This window comes from Thermobia domestica, chromosome 5 (genome assembly GCF_964235325.1).
Source record: "Thermobia domestica chromosome 5, izTheDome1.hap1.1, whole genome shotgun sequence".
In the NCBI taxonomy this organism is placed as follows: Eukaryota; Metazoa; Arthropoda; class Insecta; order Zygentoma; family Lepismatidae; genus Thermobia; species Thermobia domestica.
Genome location: NC_137458.1, coordinates 96647236 through 96673255, shown reverse-complemented (window position 1 = coordinate 96673255; position 26020 = coordinate 96647236). Strand labels below are relative to the sequence as shown.

Here is a 26020-nt window from a genome sequence, read left to right as displayed (position 1 = left end):
ACATGTGGAGTATTGGCAGCTCTTTGCTGCCTACTTGCGATGTCGTTCGAATTTCTATCTATACTTTCGTTTAGACTAGGCATACACTGGTAGGAGCGCGTTTAAGAATACCCCGTAGAAATACACGGTTCTGGCACAAAGTTGGTACACAAGAAGGTGATTGTAACTGGTAATGATCTCAGCATAGCACTCATTGGTCATCTCAAACACGTATAAAATGATCAAAAAATATAAGAGTACAATACCCATACTAATATCGCATGTAACTAGCCCAAAATGCCGCCTAGGCTGTACCATGGGCAGGTAGCAATCCTATGGATGCCAGATGTTTGTGGATTATTGTATCCCATGCTGACTATAGATGTCAGTGTGTGTGGATGGTCGTTGCCTAAGTAGGCTGGCGGTTGGGTGCCGTCATACCATGTTCCACAGTGCTGTAGTCCGAGTAAAGTGGTTTCCGCATATTGTTCAGAGAAGATTGAAGGACAGGAGTGACTATGTTACTCATTCTGCTCGGAATAAAGAACATAGACGAGTGGTATATATGTAGTTTATTTTTTCGCCTCCAATACAAGAATACCGGATGTTGATCCCGTATGATGAGTAAGAACACTTGTTTTTTCCAGTTCACCTGCAAGTCTACAGTGGTCACCATGTGTGAGACAGAAATGACCCTTTGCCTCACTACTGTATCTCTCTCCCTGCACCATTGAAGATATTCTTAACGATGAACAGATATCAAGGATAATCGTGCGAGAATATTGGATTGGGGTTGTGGTTTCCGAAATTCGTATCTAGCAAACGAATAATATATCATCTGAAGGAAGAATACTTCATAGACAAATTTCGTACCTTTTCGTATTGATGTTTGAAATGCTTCATTAATAACAGTAATAAAATTAGGGATGAAATAATCCTATTGGTCAGTTGCATGGAGTGAAAGCGTGGGGGATAGAAAGCCTATAACCATTCTGGGATTTCAGTAAAAATATCCTTGAAATTGTCCACAAGTTTCTAAGCCACTGAGGAATGAATGTGCATAATAATATCACAGCCTCTATCTGATTCTAGTTTATTAATATAGATGCAAAGTGATTACGCATTATGAAATTCATAAGTTTTTCTCTTTGTTTTAGTTGGGTAATTAAGTTTACAAGACGTTTTCCGTATTTGCAGTCGCATCACTTTGTATAAATACTCAAGTAGTAAATAAGAAGAGAAATTTCACCTACCCAGCGTATGGTATATTTAAAATTGCTTCGATGCCTATTTCAGCAATCTAGCATCTTCGGAGAATGTATTCCTTGAGTGTTTAAATTGAGTCACATGATGCGACTCAATCAGTTTCCTCCATTGATTGACAAACATTACTTCCTAAAGACATTACTGAAATCCTATCACAATTAAAATATACTAGAAAATTATTGCGAATAATAAACTGTTTTCTTGCACATGTATACATAGATTCAATTCTCCTTCTAATTGAATGTGTATATTGAAAGAGGATTGAGGAGTGAGGGGTAGAAGAATTTAATCTTACTTTTCTAGCGTATTTTACATTGTAATAATTTTGGGTTATAAGATTTCAGCAGTGTCTTTAAAAAGTTGTGTTCGTCAACCAATGGAGAAAATCGTCATATGAAGACTCAATTTAAGCACTGAAGGAATTCGTCCTCCGAATAAGATGTCAGATTTCTGAAATAACGACGTCGAAATAATTTTACATAAAAAGGAACATACGCTAGGTATGTGAAATTTATTTTCTTCTCTATAGATAATGGCGTATAAAATGAATACTTTAACGTACTCTCTGAGCAGTAGCTTGGGTCACAGTTCAGTATTAGTGCAGGTCTTCATAACGATGCTGTAGCTTCATAAAAAGTAAAGCAGAATTAATTTTACAAGGGAGAATATAATCATTATCAAATGAAATTGGCTTGAAAAAGGGTAGTCACCATTAAATGATTATGAATTTAGGAATTCCAGAAAGCCCCTGTATATAATGTAGATGTTCCCTCATATTATTAATATCCTTTTAGATTCTTTTTGTTTTGGAATATGTTGCGAGAGGTGCCAGAGTATCGGCAAATTTCAGAGGTGTGTATTGTTAATGTTTCTTCAAACTGATATACTTTTATCTTGCATTCCTAGTTTGCATTAAAAGGTTCACATAAACGTCTTAGCAAAGAAAGTCACGCTTGAAGCTGCTGTAAATATACAAGAACATTTGGGCTGTATAGTACTGTCAACACTGTCTGCTGGCGAGTATGTGTTTGCTTGTGCGTGAAGGGGGAAGGGGCTCTGGACATTGGTAGTTCGAACCATTGGCGAGGTGTACAGTGCCAAAACCAGTTGGTAATAGGAGTAATGTGGTACTGTGCATTATTATATTGATTGGTATTATGTGAGATGCCCCAAAGTATGTTTATCAAACTTGAATAACGTGCTTGGATAAAATTTCAAGGGCTGATGGCGAAAGTGTACTTTAATTTCATGAGGGATTGCAGGAATCGTGTGACAGCTTACCAGACGGTTTCACGATGTATCAAGACGTTCCGTGTAGGCCGTGACGAGTCACCAGATTTGGTCTGTAGCAATCCTCTGTCCATTAAGAAAAAGCAGATTGAGTTAGAGCGAGTTTCCTTGAAATTGATCGTCATTGAATTGTCAGGAAGGTATCCATGTAAATTGGACATAGTCATCAGTCTGTGTTGAACATCCTGAGGGAGAAACTAAAATCGCAGTACGCATGATTCTCAATCAAAAATGGCACAAATACCTGGTAGCTGATGAATACAAAAAATAATACTACCACGTGATAGCTGGTCTCCCTCTGGATAGAAGCCGCATCTAAAGGAAGAATTCCTTTGACATATTGTTGCGATTACTGAGATTTGAACAGAGGAATACAAACCCGAATTAAAGCAACACTGAAATAAATGACGCACCAGTTCCCGGTGGTTTAGTGGCTAGTGCGCACGTTTTTGGTGCCCATGTTTGCAGGTTCGATTTTTGGTGCGAAAGCATTGAATACCTTACGATGATGATTCTGTTTTCAGCTTGAGTCTTGATACAAAGGGACACAAAACTTTCTACAACCAAACACAAATGAAAAGCGTCTCGACTAGTTGTTAAAAAAAAAATAATAAAAAAAAAGTGCGAGAAGGTGTCAGGATGAAAGTAATGTTGATAATGGCATTCAACAAAGAAAGTTATCTTAGTTACACAATATTTGGAGGAGAAACTATCAACGAAGCGTACTACCATTTACTCTAGTACTTCTGTCTAGCTATACATCACAAACGTCTGTAATTCTGAAAAAAGCACCATCTTGCACTACGCATTCATTGTTACGTGGCAGGAATAGGGAACCAATTGTTGACCAAATGATATTGAGGGACTTGAAACATCCACCATACTTGTCAGGTATGAGACCGTGTGATTTTGACGTTTTTCCACGATTTGAAAGAACCTCTCCGAAACACCAAGTTTCTAGATATTCCGTCCGTGTTACGGGCTGTACGGCGTTTCATCAACGAGACGCACAAAAACCTCGTCGGCGGCATACGGCTGCTACCATAGATTTGAGGGACATTGAGAATAACGCAGGAGATTATATCGAAGACCTGTAATGTGGTTATTAGTATAAGTTCAATAATATATCTATACTATTTTGCCAGTACTTCATTCACGACCCACGTATACATTCTGTATTTCTTTTGTTGCATTTAAAACTCAGTTTTTAAGATTTGGTTTTCTAAGTCAAAAGTATATATTCAAGTTCATTTGAACACTGTTGTTCATGTAAGTTATCCTAATTGTGTTATACTTTGTTAATAATTTGTTTTTATTACTTGATAATATATATATATATATATATATATATATATATATATATATATATATATGACAAGTTATATCTGTGGAATTCTGTAATATCTGAAATACCTTCTTTGAAGTATAACTGACTCATATATATATATTTAAAAAAAACATCAGAAGAAACTAGTAATATGCATTTGAAGCAGTGTTTTGAATCAGATTATCAAAAACATATTGATAACTGTGAAAAGAGATTGAAACCTGTCTTTATATAGTAATCATCATCGCTGATCCAGGTAGGATTGTGAAGCTAATATAACTTTTCGTATCCAAAAAATTGCAGATCATTTTATATTGAAAGTAATTGAAGTTGAAAGTTTCGTTACTAAATTTATCTGTATTCGTGATGTTATTAAGAATTGCAACAAATTTGTCCGTTATTATTGAAATCATGCATTGTTCACGATCAGATCAAAATGTTTGCTTTGATTCTTTGTGTTTTAATATACGTATACCTAAAAGCCGAAGTTCTGCTTTTGGGGCATAATTGCTGAAATTCAATTAGAGTAATTATTCATCGTAAGATAAGAACATAAAAAAATAGTTAAATCTTAAGGCATTCTAAGTCACTTTTTGAATAAAGAGAAAATAACATGAATAATTTTGTGTGCTTGGACCGGGTTTTTGTAATTGCTTCCTTATGTAGCAGTCAATGAAAGATCTATTTTCTCTAAATTTTCTTCTTTTTGAAATCCGTGGGGTTTATAAGCCGTTAAAATTAGTTAGCAGCACAAGTCCTTGGTGTTGTGTCATTAGCGTTCCTTGTAATTGTTATTTATCGAAAAAAAAAAAAAAACTCAATCATTCACTTCGAATTCTACCATGAAGCTATTTAAGACAAAGTTCGTATTACTTAATTAAATATATGTGTTCATGCTGGGAATCTGACATTGTAAGGCAGTTCTACAAGTAATGTATATATATTAATGTACCTAGATATTTTGTTGTTGGAATAAGATAATACCATTAATTTTGCAGAAAATTGACGGCTGTTGTTACTTCATAATTAACTGTTGCAGGTTACCAAAAACTGCTGATATTGCAGTTCATTTCCCTGAGAGCGTGAAGGACATTGGAACTATCAGAAGAGCGCATAAAGGTTCAGCATATTACTGCCTATGTCTTCTGCACAACCAGCATCCATCAAGTTAGTAAATGTCAAAGATATGGTCGAAGAAGTACAGAGATCGCCGTGACACATTGTACGATATAATATTTTATATATTAGTGTTTAAACTATTGTGCAAGAATTCATTTGCTTGTGAAGTCTAGAAATCTCACTCAAGGTCTCCAAAATTTTAACGTTCTTAGAATTTCAGTTTAAAAAGAACTGTCGTAGGTAGCAGATCTTACGTTGGCATATTGGGAGTCATTTAAGGAGTAACACATAACCAAGAAAAAAGAAAAGAATTTTTGCAGTATAATGAAAAATATGTGACGTATAGTGTAAAAAGTTTGTGCAAAATCAAATTTTAATTCATGGACACAGATTGAGTGTGATTCTTAAGTAGCTAACAACAATTCTGGAGACTGAACTGTGTAAGTTAACGAACACTTATCTGAATCCTGATATATAGATGTGGCACCAAGATTGAAGGAATGTGAATTTTGGTCAAGATCTACAGTCAAATGCGTTTAAGCTTTGGCAGCGTGCGTTGTGTCGTTTGTGAATGTTTTGTGTTAGTGAACTGTTAAGGATCAGTTCTTGTATTCGTGGCCATGCGTGTATTGGACTGTTCGATTCAACTGAGACTCACTGACTCGGTCAATACCTAGATTTGTTCACGTGATATTTTCGTGTGTCAGTACTTAGAGTACAAATTCTTCGGTATTGTGTGAAGCGTGTGTACTGCTGTTTTGATTATTCGATAACTTTTCCTAACGCTCCAGCAAAATATAAACAAAAGAAATTCTGGGAAGATCCTGATATATATGTAAAATTTTATTGAATTCGGTAGCTCGAAGTGAATATTTGCCAGTATTCTTGGAACTTCCTTTAATTATATGTAGCTGAAAATTCATATGGGCAGTCTGTTAATTGTTACGTAGACGTTATATTCGTTAAGCAAAAATTTGCAAAGTGGGGTATGAATCAAAAATAAAGAGCACAATGAACAATGAGAAGAGGTTATGCACAAGCAACCAAAATATCTGAGGCTTGTATACCTCCATTTCAAAATGCTGGGTTCGCCTATGATTTCTAATTGTTAATTGTCAAGTCCTTGTTTTTGTATTAATTAATAATTTAATTAGTTTTAATGAGAGCTGTTTATTTAAAATGTAAAATCGACCAAGCCCCAGATTTATAAAACACTTAAATTCTATTTGTTTATTTTCCATTCTCTAATATCAGTTTCCTTGTCAGATGTAAGGAGAAATTCTATAAGCCATAGGAGAATGAGCGGTTGTAGGACAGACAAGAAAATAGCAAGGATTCGATCAAAGATATCTGAGAAAGTCACTCCTCGATATATTCGTACTTACTGCACATTTAGGTTGTCTGTACAAAGACAAAGGTATGAAGCATATAATTCTTTGGAAATAAAAGAAAAATGACTTCGCGGTTGACAAATCATGGAAAACTTTCCGTTTTTTGTCTGTGGGAGGGACAGATAGACTTAACATAAGGGAATAATTAACAGTATTCATATAGGTCAATGTTGAGAAAGAATTAAAGCCCCAAACCACCCGTCCAGTTTGACTGCCTATTTCGCGGTAACTTTCCTAATATATCGATTGTAATAAAGCTTTGTGTGGACTATCTTGGGGCGTAGCAAGTCGGATTATTGTTTCGAGGTCAAAATCGCGTAATAATGAGGAGTACGTTCATCCCGACTTCAAAGTTTTTCACATATTTGAAATGTAATAGCGGGAGAATTTTCCATGACAACTACTGAAAAAAAAAAGAAGAAAGAAAGAAAGAAAAAAAATGAAATATTACTATAATTTCTTGGTGGCTTCTCAATCATCTCCAAACTTGAAATTGAAATTAGCCAAGAGTAAGGGAATAAACATAATATATTCATTAGGTTCTCCAGTTACCGTGGAACAGCAAGTATTTGCTTTGAGACTTCCGAATATTCGTATTACTCGGGGTTGATCGGGAATGACGAAGTAAATTCACCTCATTAATATAATAATGACACTAATGAAATGTGGCGTGTCTTTCCAGTAAACCTCTTACATAAAACAAAAATAACTTGGAGTTTATCTACTTTCTAGCTCCCCTCCACTTCTTTCTAATTTGAAATTAACCAAAGACAAGTGGTAAGTTTGCCCCAAGTTTCCGAGCTTTAAAAAAAATGCTTGTTTCTCTTACTATGCTCGTATTATCTCTTTATATAATTTGTTACTACACTGTCAGTTTATTCAATATTCAGCATTTTTGTTTTTACTTTCACCACATGCAATTCATAAAAAGAGCAGAAATGCTTATGCACGAAAACAATTTATTATTTGAAATCGAATCAAGAAATTGTTTTGCGTATGTCGGAAGATATTCCGACTCGATGATTGTCGCTGTACAGTCATTGAAATACAGTCGCTGTGTATTGTTTGTGAAATCTGTATACAAGGTACATCATTCCTATATTTTCGATTACTATAATTACGTTCAATCGGTAGTGCTACTTTTTTTTTTTTTGGGGGGGGGGGCGGTGGTTTAGGGGTAAAGAATTCATCTGGAATGCACGTTAGATCCCAGACTGTACGAGGTTGTGGTGAACAACTTTATGTCCGCAGGTTTTCACTGGATTCTCTCATTTTCTGTCATTAAAATTTCTTCATCATAACTAACATATGCCATTTCGTTCCTAATCCTTATATTAAGTATTTATAATTTCATTTTTTTGTAGTTATATTCGACAGTTAACCAATTAAATAACTGCTTTGTAATGCTGTTAGTTACCACCAATTGAATACATAATACACAAACGTTGACTTGTTTCTGTAATTACCCAATGAATTTACAACAACAAATGCTTTTTTCTGTTCTATCCTTTTTTTTAAAAAAAAAAATAATAATGTATTTTTTATACGAAAATCTTTTCGGAATATTGTGTAGTTTGAATACAACTTCTGAATATCTTGAAAGATTTCGAATATTAACCCTTAAGTACTGCGCATGTTTGTCACATGAGTACTACGCGGAGTCTGTCAGACTCCGAACAATAGATTGCGGAGAAACCAACTGCACGATGTTAATTTTTGCATACACACTAAATATAACCAAGAAGGTAGAGGAAACAACAATCGGGAGAGGCGGTCGAACCGAAAGTTAAGTCGACAGCGGAGTGTGACAGACTCCGCGTAGTACTTACGGGTTAAAAATATTGTTGAACTTAGCATTGTTTGTGCTTGTGAAGAATCAGAAAATTGTGCTGAAAGTGTTTTCAGCTATAATCGTAATCATGTACGAAAGAAGAATATTATCTCTGGTTATCTGTACTAGGAGTATCGTTTCGTCTGTTGTTGGATACTTCTGTATATTCAGTGGTCACGATGCCTTTTTTTTTTTTTGGTGGGGGGTATTAAAGTGAAAAAGATGTTTTTCATTGATTATTCTTTCATGATATAGTTCAAATAAAATACTAATAAAAAAAATTGATCTGTTACCCCTGAAAATGGTCGTTGTGACTGCAGAATATTCAGACAAAACAAATTATCTTCACTGTACCAATAAGGAAGCTACAGTGGAAGGACAAAAATGTGGCAACACTTGAAAAATTGCACATTACCTTTATTAGTAGCGAGTAGGACCACCATTGGCATGCAGACCGGCCTGCAGTCCACGGGGAATGGAGAAATACAAGTCGCATATTGTTGTCAGTCCTGGACGATGTGAGCTGTATGAACAGGGGCTCTTCCATCTTGAAATACTATCTAGGAACAAGGTTTGCACCATGGGATGCAGCTGGTCACTCAAAATGGTTATGCATTCCTGGGCAGTTTGCAGGGTGGTAATGGATCCGACAGAATATAGGATATGGCTGCCCAAATCATTGAACCACCGCCATGCTTTACTCTTCGTAACAGACAATCTGCTCATTCTTTGTATCGTACACTTGTGCTGGCGTTCTCCACGCGTAAACTCGGCCAGCAGTTGGAAAAAATGTAAGACCCATCTGACCAGATGACAGTCTTCCACTGCTCCATTGTACAGTTTTTATGGGCGTTGCACCAATGTCTCCGTATAGCAGCATGGTCAACAGTCACGAGTGTTTTGGGAATTGCAGATCTGCCATAAATACCCTGCTTGTGGAGTTCTCTTATGACTGTTTTGACGCTAACAGGGTGCCTCTTGATACACCAAACATTTCCACTGCTTTCGTCACGAAAGCTCCTACCGTACGCGCATCCACAATTTTCCCTCTTTGAAACTCTGTCAGATCAGACATGATTCACAATAACTTGCACGGACCGGTCGCTGAACTGTAACTAGCCCATCTGTTCGATTGGCCAGGTACCTTACAGGATGTGCCGGTTACCACAGCGACACCTTCCATTCAGACGCAAATCGTGTTTGAAATTGCCACCTCTTTTATACAATGTTTCCATATTTTTGTCCATCCCGTGTGTATTGTATTATTGTATTTGTTTATAGTCAGACTCTGCATACTATTCTAAAACAACGGGCAGAACATATATAGTAAAAGATCCGTTAAAAATAAGTATGAATACGAATAATCATAATTTATAATTCTACTTTTGGATGTCAAATTTTAATTCTGTGATAAATATGGTCTTTGCACTAGTTCTTATACAGAAATTGATTGATTTATATTGAGCCGAAGTCAATGTGCAACTATCACGTATGCGCAACCTGTCGCCGTGAGATTGCAACGAGGCAAGCAACGTATCTCGTAGAAAAGTGCAGTCGAGCGTAGTCTGATACCGCTGAAGCTGAACAGATTCTGGGAGGGGTTTGTTGTGGCCCTTTCCGACGCCAAGTTGACGGGGTCGCACATCGTGAAGCTATGTCAGGTGCATAATTTTCCTGTAAGTCTTGCACTGAGAATTCTATTATTCGGAAATATGGGGCTCAGAGGCCTGGGTCCACCACACTGACTCAAACACCTAGAAACCAGCCTGTCGTGAAGAGGACTCCGCTGCTATTGCGTATGGTTTGGCGTATAGCGACCTCCGAAAATCCCACACACAGGGTATGATGCCCATCAAATGCCACACATCGTAGGCGACAATCACTGTACTATTCACAGGAATTTACGCCTCACGGTCGTTCGTAAAAGCATTGTGCACACCAAAACTGTGTCACATGTCTAAATGAAAAAGGAAGTGCAGGAGGGTGTGTGAAAGTCATCTCGTGGGTTATTGGTGGAAGTTTGTTGTTACCGTTGATGTGGCCTGGATTTACCTCACAAACTCTGGTGAAGTTTGTGCAATTACGTACAGACCCGTTGACGCCGAAGCACAGTTTTTGGCCAGTACGCAGAGTTTCCCAGAAAGGTTCATGATTGTGGCTGGTTTCTCGTACAGGGGCAAACTATGTCCGAAAGGTGGAGGAAACGTTAAAATCACTGCTGCATACTATCAGACTTATGTTCTGACTGAAACATTCCGGCATAACATTTCAGCATTGTCGGACAAGACGTGAACCAGGTTGAACTTCACCAAGCCAAAAATATCATTGGAATTCCATTACTGTATGAAACAGGAAACTGGAATTTTGGCAATTCCCCTCTCTGAAGTCCCTGTCAAGAGTACAGATATCAGCCCAATTGACCTATTATGCTTTTGGATACCTCAAGCTACGCCTATCCCTCCTCCAAGTTCGCACGTCTCCGGCCATGTGAAAACCTGTAAAGAGGAGTGGAATACATTATCCATCGCACAGCTGCAACGCAGTTTCCTGCAGTGGAAACTACAAATCCGCACAATAGTCAGTAGAAGTGGCCTGTCAATCGAACACAACCAATAGTGGAAATTCTTCATATGCTAGGTAAATGGCACATTCAAATTCACTCAATACAAATGAATCAACCTCTGTGTTGCCAACTAGGAAATGATATATATTTAAATTTGGTGTTTATTAACAACATCTGCTTTTTGGGCGTCTTTGGCATCGAAGTCTATACGTCTTGAGTCTGAACTTCCTTTTATCCTTCAGTGAAAAGCAGGGTATCTAGCAGTCGGGAAAGTCGGGAATTCGTCTTAAATTAAAAAATTGGTCGGGAAATCGGAGATTTTTCGGGAATTCGCGAGAAAAGTCGGGAAATTTGAATTTACGTTTTTGACAGTTATTGTGCTTATTTGCTTGAGATGAACACTTTGTGTCACCGCATTTAGATTTGAGAGTTCCAATATAATCATTCACAAAATCGCATTTCGCCATTCTTTTGTTTAGAACGCAACTCGTCAGTCATTTGTTTGTAGTATACGTTAGATTGAAAATGGCTGTGTCTATGATGTAGGAGGCAGGTAAGTTTGTTTTTTTAAACATAATTTCCATTCGTAAAATATAACATCTGTCTATAATAATCTTAGGATTCGAGTTTTATAAAGAAGGAAAAGAATAAAAATACTTTTGAAAATCTGGCGGATAACTGTCAAAACCTTGCAGCAACTCGACAAGGCTTTTATAATGACACATCATTTTCCAACAAAACCTAAAGAAAGTTCAGTTGTTCCTGTGCCAGCATCACATATAGACGTACCTGGCACCAGCACTGATCCTCTTACATGCTCATCAAGTAAAACACGCTCTCCAATTAGTACTTCAACCCTAGACAAATATAAAGAGAAGGATAGTGTTACACAGGCAGAGATTTTGTGGTGTATAAACGCAGTGATGAATCGCAACTCTTTACGCAGTGCTGAAAATAGTGTTGTTCTTTTTTACTAGGATGTTTCCAGACAGTGCAGTTGCTAGTGATATGAAATTGCACAAGGACAAAATGTCATATATCATCGTGTGTGGATTGTGTCCATATTTTCAACATGAACTTAAATCCTTGTTGCAAGAATGCGAACATTATGTCGTTGGATTTGATGAAAGTTTAAATCCTGTTGCGCAAAGTACTCAAATGAATGTGAGAGTATACTTCTGGGACGACAACAACAAAGTCAGAACATGGTATTTAAATTCTGTTTTTATGGATTATAGTGCAGCTACAGACGTACTACATGGTTTGCAGAATGTATTGCAGTCGCTTAAGCAATCGAAGCTTCTCCAAATTTCAATGGATGGGTCAAACATAAATTTTTAAGGCTAATTGAAGAGGAACGTTGTGCCACCCGTGTACAGATGCTCCACGACTTTTTGAACTTGGTTCATGTAGTCTTCACGTTGTTCACGGTGGTTTTATGACTGGCACACAAAAAAACCTGGATGGATTTGATTTCTTTTGTTAGAGCCTTGTATGACTTGTTCGAAATGGTACCAGCAGGGCGTGCTTAGTATTCTGAAATAACAGGTTCGTCATTATTTCTCCTTCCATTTTGCCACATTCGGTGAGTAGAAAATGCTAAAGTAGCAAAGAGAAGCCAAGAAATATAACCGGATGTGAGAATGTATATTGAAACCGTTAAAGGAACAGACAAATAACTCAACTGTAACTAAAAGTTTGAACGAAAAATTGCTCCTTACAAAATTAGCTTTTTTTTCTTTCTTTCTTTTTCTTTCAATCCCTAGCTGAAGACTGTGGTATTTCTTGACCAAATATCAGTCAGACACCTCTGACTTCATTTGTGCATGGCATCCTCACTCAGTTATTAAAATTATTGAAGTCACGCTTCGTTACAGAAGAAACGATGGACAAAGTAGGATTGATGTTATGGAGAAAAATGAAAACATTTATGTTAATTCAGTACTATTAAGGAAATTGACCTTGGGTATACAACTAGATCAGCAGTAAGGAAATGTACAGAGGTTAGTGAAAAGAAAATACTGTGTTTTCATAAACAAGTTCGTGAATGCTATCAGCTTTTTGTTTCCAAACTGCAACAGAAGTCTCCGCTAAAGTATTCCCTTACAAATGCACTTGAATTTTTTAATTCCTTCACCGTTGCTATTCACAGGAAGAAACTGTTGAACAAATGAGAGCAACGTTCGAAATTTTAGTGCAGAGTATATTTTCACAGCGTTCGATGCAGAAAAGGCAGACAGAGAATACAAGGCTCTAGTAGGTCAGATACATGTGCGATAGAAAATGGAGTATTAAAAATGAAGTGAACACAGACTTAATGATTTTTGGATGAGTGTCTTATGACCAAATAATATATATCTCTGCAAGACTGTAAAGATGTGCTTAATTCTTTCCCATGGCAATGCAGCCTTAGAAAGGAGTTTTTCCGTGAACGAGAAGATAATATAAAATTTGTTAGATAAATCTTTAGTGGCGCAGCGTGTAGTGTGTGAAGCTGTTAATGCAGCTTGGTGGCGTACAGTCCCTACGTATCCCAAAACAGATGATACTATCAATGAGAAATGCATACGCGCGATGCAAGGAAGCCGAAGAACATCGTAGGAAACTGATGGCAGAAAAAATTGCAGGGCCGCTGAAAAAAGAGCACAACAGAGATTAAAGTAACTTGAAGCAAAGAAACAGAAAATCGTGAATCAGTTATCAGAAGTCGTTACTATAGAAGAAGAAAAGAAGTTGTGTGATTAGATTACATCATTGTATACATGAACAAGGAGAAAGTTTTTGATTGGATAAGATTTTACACACTTTTTCATTACATTTTAACCTTTCTTAACTTTACGATTTTTTCTTAGGTCGGAAAAGATATGGAAATGGTCGAGAAAATGCCAGGAAATTGCTGAGAGAAATCTGCTAGACACCCTGGAAAAGATCCCGGGTTCTTGAATATGAAAGCACTATAAGTAGAAAACTCATGTAAGGATAGTGTTAAAATTAAGTCACATTTACTATTAAGGAAAACAAAAATATAAAATGATATGAAAAAAGCAGATAGGTTTCATAAGATTAAAATCTTATAAAAACCGAACATTATTTTTTTCTCAGTCGCATTGTCGATTTTAGATGTTTTCGTTTGTTTCTTGATACGTAAGACATTCTTTTAACGATTCACATTCTACCATTTCGACAAACATGCACAATTTATTATTTGAAAAAGACGAATGCCAAATTTTTTAAGTAGTCCTTGTGTTCCATTGAGAATACGAGTTGTGGACACGCCTGGGAAGCACCCCATACTATAGAAGAAAAGCATGGGGACTTATAACCAGACAGTCGAAAGCGGTTCTACCAAAGACAACATGAATATACACTTCTGATTCTACCATTCTATTCGGTAAAGAGTTACAGACAGTTTTCTTAATATCAAGTTGATACTGTCAAAAGTCTTGTGGAACCAGTGTACCCGTCTGTGCGACTAATGACAGGTATCAGAGCAAAACCGTAAGAGATGTTAAGAAGCGTTTTTCGTCCCAGGAGTAGATTCCATCTTCTCTCTTAACCTGTTATTCAAACCGAAAGTGGTTGAAATTAACCATTTCCGAATTCAACGTTTTTCGCTGTAAAACAAAACGGGTAATAAAAGCTAGAATCTGTTTCTTGCAGTGGATTCAGCGTCCAAAAAATAGGTTCCATATTTCTCTGTTAACCATCTTTTCAAACCTCAAGTGGTAGAAATGAACCTTTCCTGTTAGAAAGCTCATCGCTATAGAACAGAAACGATAATAGACAGCGACTAGCTTCTTTTTTCTTTTTCTTTTTTTTTTCAGTCGTTTCAACATTTCAAGAGAACCTACCATCACTACTTACAACACACTACCCGAAACTGGAAGTGATTGCAGTTTACTAGTACTTTCCGTTACAATATTGATATCTATAGAGCTAGAACGGTAAGAGAGGTCAAGAAGCAGTTTTTTACAGTCGATTCATCACCCTAAGAATAGATACCAAATCTTGCGTTGATCTTCTGTTTTAATCGAAAGTGTTAGAAATCAACCATTTCCAGTTTTAACGTTGATCACCTTAGAAGGAAAACGGTAGTAGATAGAGACAAGTGAATTTCAGCAGTCGATTCAGCGTCTCAAGGGTATATACCATCACCATACGCAAACCACTATCAAAATCGGAAGTGGTTGGAATTTACTAAAAATTTTCTGTTTCAGTATTTCCATAGAGCAAAAACCGGTAGTAGATATCAAAATATTGTTTTTGACAGATTCAGCGCCCCAAGAATGAATTTCGTCTAGACTTTTATTTATCTGTTGAAAGCGGAAGTGGTGGAAATTAAGTTCATTCGATTACAACACTGATCGCATAAGGATAAAACGGAAATAGGTAGCAAGAGCAGATTTTGAATGTAGATTTAGTACCAGGAATATGTTTCATCCCGGACTTGTATTTTTTTTATTGCAACCAGAAATGATTGACATCAGTTATCACTTCCGGTTTTAATGTTAATTCCCATAGAGCAAACACAATAAGAAAGAGCAAGTAATTTCTTTTTTATATTAATTCAGCGTCCGAGGAGCATAAGCTATCTTTATCTTATTCCTCTATTGCAACCAGTAGTTATACATGTACTATTTCAAGTTTGAATGTTGAATTAACATACTTTGCAAGTCTTCCCTACGAAACTCATTTATTATTATTATTATTATTATTATTATTATTATTATTATTATTATTATTATTATCTCACTGAAAAATACGGTACTAAAGCAGTGTTAATTGTAGAAATCACAGCAATAGGATACTTTATTTTACGTACTGTTTTACGAAAGTATATGAATAATTTTTAGGATTCTTCTCGTAGCAGTTGCATGCAAGGGGACTGAGGCTTAAATATTATGTCAGTTTATCTGAAAAGTAGTGAGCCTTTAGAGGTCAAAATTGAGCAAGTAATTCCGTCGATATAGAACTTTTCGTGGGCTCTGGTCAAAAAATCGTAACATAATTTTCACAGGGCTCGTTTGGTAACAATTTGACACCATTCAGAATGTTCTTCAGAGACCGAAACAAATGAATCTGGCGGTGCCAGGTCCGGGCTATTACGGTAGATGAATTAAAATCTCTTAGCCAAATTCACAATTTCTGACGGGTCGCTAAAGCTGATAAAGATGGTCTGGTGTTATTCTGGTCTGTGGTATATGACACCCTGTCTGTTGACCAGCTCTAGCCGTCTGTTTTACATTAGTAGATGCATTTGCGCTAATTTTCGACAGTATAGGTTCGACTCTAGCAGCTCGTGATGCACGAACTTCCAATCTCACCAAACACACAGCATAACCTTCTTGGGCGTCAGTATGGACTTTGCCACAGACGGTGGAGTTTTCTTTCGCTTCGATCATGATCTTTTTCACACATTGTTGTTGTAGGTTATCCACTTTTTATCACTTTGATCAGTGGCTTCAGAAATGACTCGAGTTCGTTATATTTCAGTAGAGATTTACAGATAGAAATTCGATTGAGTAAGTGTTTTTTGAGTTAGATCATGTGGCACCCAAACGTCAAGCTTCTTTTTGTAGCCAACTTTTCACCAAATGGTTTAAGACTGCTTAGGGTGGATGTTTAGGTCATTGGCGGTACCATGACTGCTTAGATTCCGATCTTGCTCAAATTTTGCCGGAATATCATCTACTTTCTCTGTGATTGGTCGCCCAATGCAAGGACCATCTTGGGACATCGAAATTTTCAGAACGAGAGTGAGTGAATCATCTTTTGGGTGTTGCCGTTGATAATGTGTCTTGACTGTGAACAGCACAGATTTCTTCACGGCGTACTCAGCATTTGCGTCTTTATCGAATTAAAATTGTAAAATGTAGCAGTTTTGCGGAAAGTTTACTCATCTTCGTGGCGCAATATCTGACGTCTGATTCTAAGAATTCCACCAGTTTTTGTACATATACTGGCTGTTAAATGACGTTAAGCCTATCTCGCTACAGTTCACATATACTGAGACTTGCGACATTAACACCATCTCGTGCGCAAGAGGCTCAATACTTTTAAGACGACCTGTATATGTTCTGTTATTAGTTCCAGAACATAATTTGTGTTGGTAACTAGTCAGGAATTTTGCCAGATACTGTTGTATGTTGAACTAAAAACTGGATGATGTATATAAGGGAGTTCTTAATTTAGTTTGCTGATGGGTGAAGAAAAGATGATGATTTAAAAAAAAAAAAAAAAAAAAAACATACGTGATGGAGAAATCTCCCTCTGTTCTACACCTCAAAATTTCGAGAAACTTGGCTTAGACATCCTTGTGATTGTAAGTTATTTTGTATTTCCCACATGCGGCTCTTTCGATTTATTAAATTTGTGATGTATGTATAAAGTCACATAATAACTTCTAATAGAACAAATTAATGTATATATTTCGTATCGTATATTTCTATTTAGAAAATTAAACGGAATTCAAAATTTCTCCTTTGAAGATAAGCAGAAGATAAACATCTTGTTTTCTTTCTTTTCTTCAATGCTTGTAAAGCTAGTCTTCATTTAAACACTTAAAAGATCCGAAATTGGTAATGCGTATATTTCTATAGCACGGTCGTGCATTCTGCCGACAATTTTCATATCTATTCCACCAAGCCGCTGTATCTTGCTATTATTTTACATTGTTTATCAGGTACACAATATGTTACGTAATTGTTACCTTATCTGCATTGATCTCTTTTCCCAGAACACTTTTTCGCGCTTGCTGTGAACATTTCATTTCCACAGGTAAATATGAGTGCACTTGCAGTGTACGAATATGTATTGGTTTATGTTACTAGTTGAGAAAGGGAATCATGAAATGGAAAGTATAATAATTTAATTATATGTTTAAATAGAAAGTTAATTAATATTGTAAAAATATATCTCCAAAAGTTGCAGTTTAAATAGCTGCTAACACTGTTTATTTCATTTCAGAGTTGAGTTAACCGAAATATGTGACCTTGGATCAGACGGTAAACTTGCGTTTTCTCGGAAGAAGAAGGACGATGGCCATTACTTATATACGTGTAATACATGCCAGAAGACTGCCACCAAGAGAAAGGATATGTATTTCCATATTCAAAAACACATTACAGGCGAATCACCTACTTTCCCTTGTATGAACTGTGGAAGACCGTTCACTTCGGTACGTGCTTTGAATGAACATGAAATTATTCATGGAAAACACCCCTATATTTCGGTAGTCCGAAAAGGGACAGGGGAGAACGATTATTCCTACACTTGTAACCTGTGTGGAGCAGTTGAAACTAAGAGAAGGCCTATACTTAGTCATGTGAGGCAACATTTAGAAAATAAGCCGGATGTTCATTCTTGTAGTGTATGTCAGGAAATTTTTCCCACGAAAAATGATTTGGAGGAACACGTTGCACTTCATGAGGTACTTCCATACATTACTCTGTCGCGTGATGAAGATAAAGACAATATTCGCGTTTACACATGTAATGTATGTCAAAAATCATTTACAAGACGAAAGTTCATGATAACACACGTAAAGTCACACATGCAAGTAGAACCTGAGGTGTATCCGTGTGAGACGTGTGGTTTGTGTTTCTCTTCTAAACGATCGTTAAATATTCATAAAGCAATTCATGGGTTAAATCGCACTTTCACATGTCGCTTATGTAATATGTCTTTTCCGAAACTAGCTGAATTGAAGGAGCATAAAGCAGTGCATGCTGAAACCAAATTTGTGTGTGAATTCTGTGGAAAATCGTACGAGCGGAAAGAAAATTATGCATCTCATTTGAAAGTGCACACACATGCAGGAGCAGAGGAAGGTAAAAAGCCATTCGCGTGTGTTTTATGCAGCAGATCGTTTACTCACAAAAGGAATTTGAATAGCCATCTAACGAGTCATCATACAACTCAGCAGCCGATTCACTGTTTTTTCTGTGGAAGGGAGTTCTTTGATAGGTTCAGTCTCTATCGGCACGAAAGAACCCATACAACAAATTTCCAGTGTCAGTTGTGTAATAAATTGTTCGATTGTAGAAGTCACTTGGAAAGGCATATGCGCACGCACACAGGTGAAAGGCCGTTTGATTGTGCGTATTGTTCGAAACGATTTTCAGATAAAAGCCATCTGATGCGCCACATTGAAATTCATACAGAATCCACTCAAGAATTTGTTTGTGATCAGTGTGGTAAAACATTTCCACATCGACGTAACTTAGTTCAACATGCAAGGACTCACATTACAAATGCTCCTTTCCAATGTGATTTCTGTGAAAAATCCTATTGCGAACGATTTTTGCTTGAAAGACATCGAAGAATTCATACGCAAGAAATAGTGTATTGTTGTGAATTTTGTGGTAAAGGATTTTCGCAGAAGAGCCAGTTTTTGAAACACGTTAGAGGCCATAGTGAGTATAATGCAAATAAAGAACAACAGTAAATTTTGAGTTATCTAATTCTAATTATATCTGTTTGTTTTGATAATTACTGATAGATGGATTTTATATTTCTGATAAGTTAATCAAGTGCATACAAATGTTTTGATGCTGTTTATATATTTAAAATATTACTTAATAAATTAATAATCATTTGTAACTACTCATTTTGAATTGGGTTTGATGGTGTGTCACGTAATGTTATGGAGTTCTATTAATTTAAAGTAGAAAGCCATGAAGTAGCGCAGCTTTGGAAATTTGTAGTGCAGCTTGTAATTAGTAGGTAGGAATGGATAAGGATAGTGAAAAATTGAAAAGTGAGTGTAGTTCACTATTACTTTCAAAACAATCAAATTTCTTTCAAAAATTATATTTTTAGTTTTTCTTTCACTTTTAAATGTACTGTTTTCCAGACAAATCTTTTTCACGTACAGTTCTATATTGATTGACTGATATGAATAATTGAATAACCAGAATTTAAGGTGTCCAGTCAGCACCGTCTAGAGCAGTGATCTCCAAACCGTCGATCGCGAGCTACTAGTAGCTCGCGGGGACTTTTTCGATAGATCGCGTTAACGCTCCGGTTGGAACCTTGATTCCTCCATTGATTCCTCTATAAACAGATGCAAGATTAAAAAAAAAAATGTTGTTAGTTCTTTTGGTTGGTAGCTCACAGTAGGATTTGAAAACGGTACTGTAGCTCAGAAGCTTCATAAGTTTGGCAACCACTGATCTAGAAGGTATGTGAGACACGCCCCTGCATTGATCAAGTGTAACATTCTAGTTTATGGATTTATTTGCTTCGACTGTTCTGGGCTTAAGTTATAAGTGAAAAGACGTTAAGAACAAATAATAAAGAAACTAGGTCTACCTAGGTTTGATAACAATAAGAAATGATATAAAATTCAGTACGGGACTGTATACCTACTTTTGGGCCACCCTGTATACTTTGATAAATGACATTTTGAAAAAAAAAATTATTCATGGTTTTGAGATAAAAGCGAGAATACTTTTGAAAAACTTGATTGTTTTTTGATTCACATTTGTGAGGTTGATTGCAGTAGCAGTGAACTGTTTGGGAGTCGTGACATCTTGTGCGTTTCCCTGATTTCTTCTTTTCGCAGCAGCTTTCAAAGAGGCTTATAGAAATGGTTCCCTATGTGTATTTTACTCTTGATCTGTATTATCTAAACGTACATTTTGTACTGGAAACAATATTATTAGAAGACCAAACCAAGGTGCTGTTTTAATGTGTTTAGTCCTTCGGACATAAACTGACGTTTTCTTACATTGACTTCAATTTCTTGTGTATATATAAAGTTCAGTGTAGTCTGTAATTGGTATTAACAGGTTGAGTCTATAACGTTTTGAAGTGCAATATTCATATCTTTACCAACTGTGTACAATACAAGCATATTCTGCAAAGTGCAGCATTCATTAGGCTTTTCGTTATCTCCAGTATTGTTCATGACCGGTGGGAACTCATACACTTTGTGGAAAGGGAGCCGCGGTGGCTCAGCGGTAGAATGTTCACCTCTGGTGCATGGGGTCCCTGGTTCGATCCCAGCTCACACCAAGTGAACTTTGTGGTGGACAAACACCGTGTGCGTGGGTTTTTTCGGGGTTCTCCCGTTTCCTTCCACTTTCTTCATTCCGCCATTCCATTCATTTTTCATCATCGCCGTCTCCTTTAGCCTAACCGGCATAATCGTGGAACTTAAAACTGAAGATTTCATTTCATTTTTATATTTTGTGGACAGGAAGATCAAACATCAAAACCATGTTAGCAGTGCTTTTGGATTATGGTACCGTTTTCCCCATTTTCTGTTGACGTAAGCTGTTCACTGTGCCAACAGTACGTGATGGAACAGAACATGTGGAGATCAAAGGCACAAAATCTGGACTATAGAACGGGCGCAGTAGGATTTATAGTAGCTCCAAAGTTAAATTTCTAGTGGACTACATGCGATTTGTTTGTAAAATTGCATTATCCTCATTTGCTCTACTGAAATTAGTTCCCCCTTTAAAACTTAGGAAATATAATATTCTTTTTTATATTGTATATTTCTTAGGGGAACTCAGTTAATTTCAGAAGTTCCCAGTACAGTTTAAATGTAGTAGTAAGGAAAGAACAACAGAAAGGAAACAAAAATCAATCACAGTAGAATATAAATAATGTGGAAAAATTGGAAAGTGCAAGTATTTGGGCTTAGTAATCAGAAATAAGAACTAGGCAATAAAGCATACCATTTACACATGAAACTTCTAAAAAGTAATAACATATGCATAGGAACAAAACTGAAAATATATATAAAACAAGACCAGTAACAACATACGATTCTGAAGTGTGGCCACTAACGAAAGAAAATCAGAAACATCTTGGAACATTCGAAAGAAGAATACGAAACATTTACGGACCAATCAAAGAGCAAGAAATGTGAACTTGAAATAATGAAGAGATAAACGATATAATAAAGAACCAGGATGTAGTTAGGTTTGTAAAATGGAATCGAGTGAGTGGGGTGGAATACGTAATTAATGCCACACAAAATAATGAAAGAAACACTTTACTGCAGCAGAAGAAAAGGAAGGCCAAATATTAGAAACTGAACGTTGTTGAAAGTGATTTCGGAAAAATTAAGGTTCGAAGATGGAAAGAAAAATGCACATGTAGGGGAGACTAGTGGTAAATAGTGAAAGAGGAAAAAAGCCCAAGCATAATGACAATTACTTAGTTTATTGGAGTGAAAGAATAAGCTAGACCTGAAAAAGACATGCGATATTTCAGAGTGAATCCATATGAAGTAATCCAAAGAGGGTTGCTTGACTATTTTTTTTTTTTTTTTCATTGTTTTAACATACTATTACCATATTCATTGGCAGTACAAAAATGTCTTTTAAAAGTTTTAATCCCAGTCTGTTTGTGAGTTTGCGGTCATTTTTGTTGAGTACTGCAGCATAACTTGTACAACTTAGGATTGGATTATTCAAAAACATTGCAACAAATACCATTTTCTTCAAGACTTCTTGTTCTTTAATTTTCTCTGTTAGCGTAAACAACCTTACTTAAACCCCAATAGGTGCATAAACAACTTTATTTGAAGCCCAACAGTTGAAAATTACTTCCTAAGTTTAGTATCGAAGTTTAACAAATTCCACTTACTAGAGCTGAAGATTATAATGAAGGAGTGAAATATCAAAAATTTGTACTTTACGGTGCACTTAACATTATTACAAATCACTTACACAAAAAGTAGAATATTCATTAAATGAAACATGTAAAAGTTTCAATAATATAGATTTAGTATTTAGAAACAATCAAGCATAATGTAACCAGCTAATATTAATTCTGCCGTTACGATACTTTTTTTCATGTTTAGTCTCATGAGTTTTGTACATTTATAATAGTGATTTGTTTGTGCGATTTATAATAATGTTAGATGCGCTGAAGAAATAGGAACTTGTAATATATAAGCTAGCTTGTCGGTTTATTATTGTCTGTCTTTCAAGCATTTCACTGTTTGTTGTACACACCAAACATTTATTTTCAAATCTTGTCGATTTTGCAAGTTTAATATTGATATATGAAAGTTTGCAAGTGGCGTATTTTGTAACAGTTAAAAAGAAAATGTACTCACCTAATACTGAATGTTCACTTATAACTGGTTAATAATTTCAGCATCATTCTGATTCCTTTTTCAAGTCCAGATTAGAATACAGGTTTTGTGTCCTCTTACATCTTAAATGTGGTGTGGTACTTTATCGCATTTCCGTCCACTTGCAATTCTAGGACATGATCTTACTAAAGTGTGTTGACTGCAATATGTATCAATCCTACATTGGAAGTTTCCTTATTTTATACTCTTCTAAACAATATAAACTACTAAAACCTTTCACAATTGCCTCTACATCTGTTGCCATAGTTTGCGTTGCTAAATCATATGCTTAATGATATAAGATTTTTTTATTTGTATTTGTGAAATTCTATGTGTATTTCGGTGAAAAGGGTCTATTAAAAATATATTGATTACTGTGAACTTTTATATTTGTTAATAAAGTTGTTGATTATTTAATCTCATTGTTTTTCTAATTATCAATACCTAAATTTAACTTTAGATTATTCTTTTTATAATATGATTTAAACGCATTTCCTTAAGCCATTGAAAAAGTCTTATATAAAAATTTTATATTCTGGATTGTATGTTTTGAATCGTTTAGGTGCTTAGACAACTCTGAAAATGGTGATTTATTCACTGTTAGAGTTCTTAATGTATTCCCTAATTCTGATCCGTATTCTTTTTAGACATGCAAGTATGCTACTTGACGCAAACACAACCTAAATTTTTTAGACACCAAAGTGGACCATGTCATCCATAAAATAGTTTCTGTAATCTGTGAGTGACTTCCGAGTTCTTCTAGGAGATTCGGAACTTTAAAATTGTATTTGTTGAATATTTTCTAGAGTCTTAATGATGAATACTTCCTCTTTCAAGAATACTTCTTTATGACTTAACAATAAGCAGAAATAGGAATATATAAATTTGCAACAAGTGCTGCTTCAGGAAAGGGGTCTTGTCTCTCTGGAATGTCGCAGAGGATGATTTTGGATTTAAGGAAGTGTGACCAGAGTTACGTGAAAGAACAACGTAAAGCTGAGTTTTGCATAAGTTAAAAAAAAAAAAAAGTATTAGCACTTCTTAAGTAATCAGTTACATTAACTCCCCTTCCCATATATTCGAATATATATGATGATATAAGATAGTCTAGGAGTAAACCGAAGAACTTCGCATGCGTATACCCGACGTCAATACAAGAAGAAAGTGTATCTGCGATTTTGTTCGAAATCTACAGCTAGTTTCACTAATTATCTTAAGTTGACCACACCTCCAACAATTAGGCGTTTCCGACTAAGGTCGTAGATAGACTTTTTTCTTGTATTGCGGGCCTGAATATGTATGCAAATTTTGTCGGTTTATTCCCGGAACACCTTGTATGAATGGTGTAAGCCTGTGAAGAATTTCAACTGAAACGTATACCTGAACATTGGTCGAGGCAATTTGAATAACAGAAAATAATAATAAGCTAGCAAAAGTTATTGAAGTGGCAGTTTCGAATCATGCAGGTCGTTTCCGTATTACAAGGTGCACACCAAAAGTACGTGCCATTTTGTTCTAAAGTCCATATTTTGTCATTTTAGGAAAGCAACTGTGGCGTCAGAAACCTTCACCTTTTGTCTCTAACAGTACAATTTTTGTTTAGTTGGTGGCAGCAGTTGTCACAATATCTGAAGAGTAAGATGCTTTTTTTAATACTGCTCGAAGACATGAAATTTTCCGTTGAAGAGCAACGGGCAATTGTGAAATTCCTCACTGCAGCTGGAAGTTGTGCAACTGATGGTCAATTGGAGGGTGTGTGTGGTGATAGTGCTTTTGCAGAAAACAGTTACGAAATGGATGCGAGAGTTCAAAGCAGGGCGAACGAGTGTGAAAGATGATTAGAGCTGACGCTAGTATGGCTGTGTTGAAAATTTCATCGTGGAAGGTAGTCGTATCGCAATGTAGGAGATTTGTGATACACTGAGTCTAATAATGGGAACAATAGAACGAATAATTAGAAACGAACTGGGGCTAATGAAAGTTTCTTATCGCTGCATTCCATGAATGCTTAATGAAGATCAGAAAGAGGCGAGGATTTGACCAATGCTGCAAATTTGACACGTTTCAGAACAAGAGGGACACAATTGCTTGGAAAGTAGGTTGTAACAATGGATGAATCATAGATTCCATTATCCAATCCAGGAAAAAAAAAAAAAAAGTAAATGCAGTGGAAACAGATTCACCAATCCCAGAAAAATTTCGTTAGGTAGCATCCAGCGAGAAGGTACTGTAGTACGCTATCTTCAAGGATTCCGAGAGAGTGATATTGTGGCACCCTGTTCCGAAAGGTCATAAAATTACGGGCGAGTACACGTTTGGATACAGATTTTTTTTTTTTTCAAAATGCTCTAAGAAACATCATAACCATAAATAAGAAATGGCAATTTTGTCCTCCACATAAACAATGTACCGCCGGACCGTACTAATGTTGTGACTTCGTTCTAGGGTGACCACGGTATTTAACTTCTGCTACACCTACTGTACTTACCAAATTTATCCCCGAGTGACATCTGATTGTTCCCAAGGATTCGTCTTCATGGACGCCATTTTGCCAGTACATCTTTTCTGGGAAGTGCTGCTTTCCAATATCTGAAACATACCTCCAAAGATGACTATGCCATTTGCTGCACAAAATGGACGGAGCGATGACAACTGTGCATCAATAAAGCGGGAGAGTTTATTGAGAAATAAACTCAGATTAGTCTTGGAAATTAGAACGAAACGGCACGTACTTTCGGTGTGCTTCTCGTATAAGACTTTATCCGAGTCTGTGTGAACATCTGCACCCTTTTTTGAAAGCATTATTCCACTTAGTCATCTTAGATCGTAGTAAATTAGGAAATAAATTCATCGTAGTGGATAGTTTTCAGTTTAAAAGTTCTCACTGTAGCCGGAGTTAGTGGCGTGTTTCTCTAATCCAGTCCTCGTGGAGGCGAGATAATTAGTAACGATTGATTTAGCACTCACGAGCGGCACCGGATTCAAGGCCTTGTCGTGGTTCGGAGCTCACGTTAATAAAGTAAAATATTGCTTTCAAGAATGCCGGTATAACAAAATGTTCAAAATTCCGAAATATTTTTTTGCTCCACTTTTTTTTTTTTTTTTTTTTTTCGTAGTTAATTCGTGTCAAAACATTTCATTTTCACGACTTCTTACA

General features: G+C 36.2%; 1 protein-coding gene across 4 annotated transcripts in view; it reads left to right on the top strand.

Moving 5' to 3' along the window:
- Window positions 1-26020, top strand: part of LOC145686017 (uncharacterized) — a 70730-nt gene that overhangs the window by 31756 nt on the left and 12954 nt on the right. For 3 of the 4 annotated variants that reach the window (XM_081758861.1, XM_081758860.1, XM_081758862.1), the window contains one exon: window positions 17733-23280. The exons of the other annotated variant lie outside the window; for it this stretch is intronic. In XM_081758861.1, coding sequence (XP_081614987.1) covers window positions 17733-19212 — 1480 coding nt within the window. In that variant the 3' untranslated portion in view covers window positions 19213-23280. Of the gene's footprint in view, window positions 1-17732; window positions 23281-26020 lie in introns of those variants that run through there. 4 annotated transcript variants of the gene reach the window in all.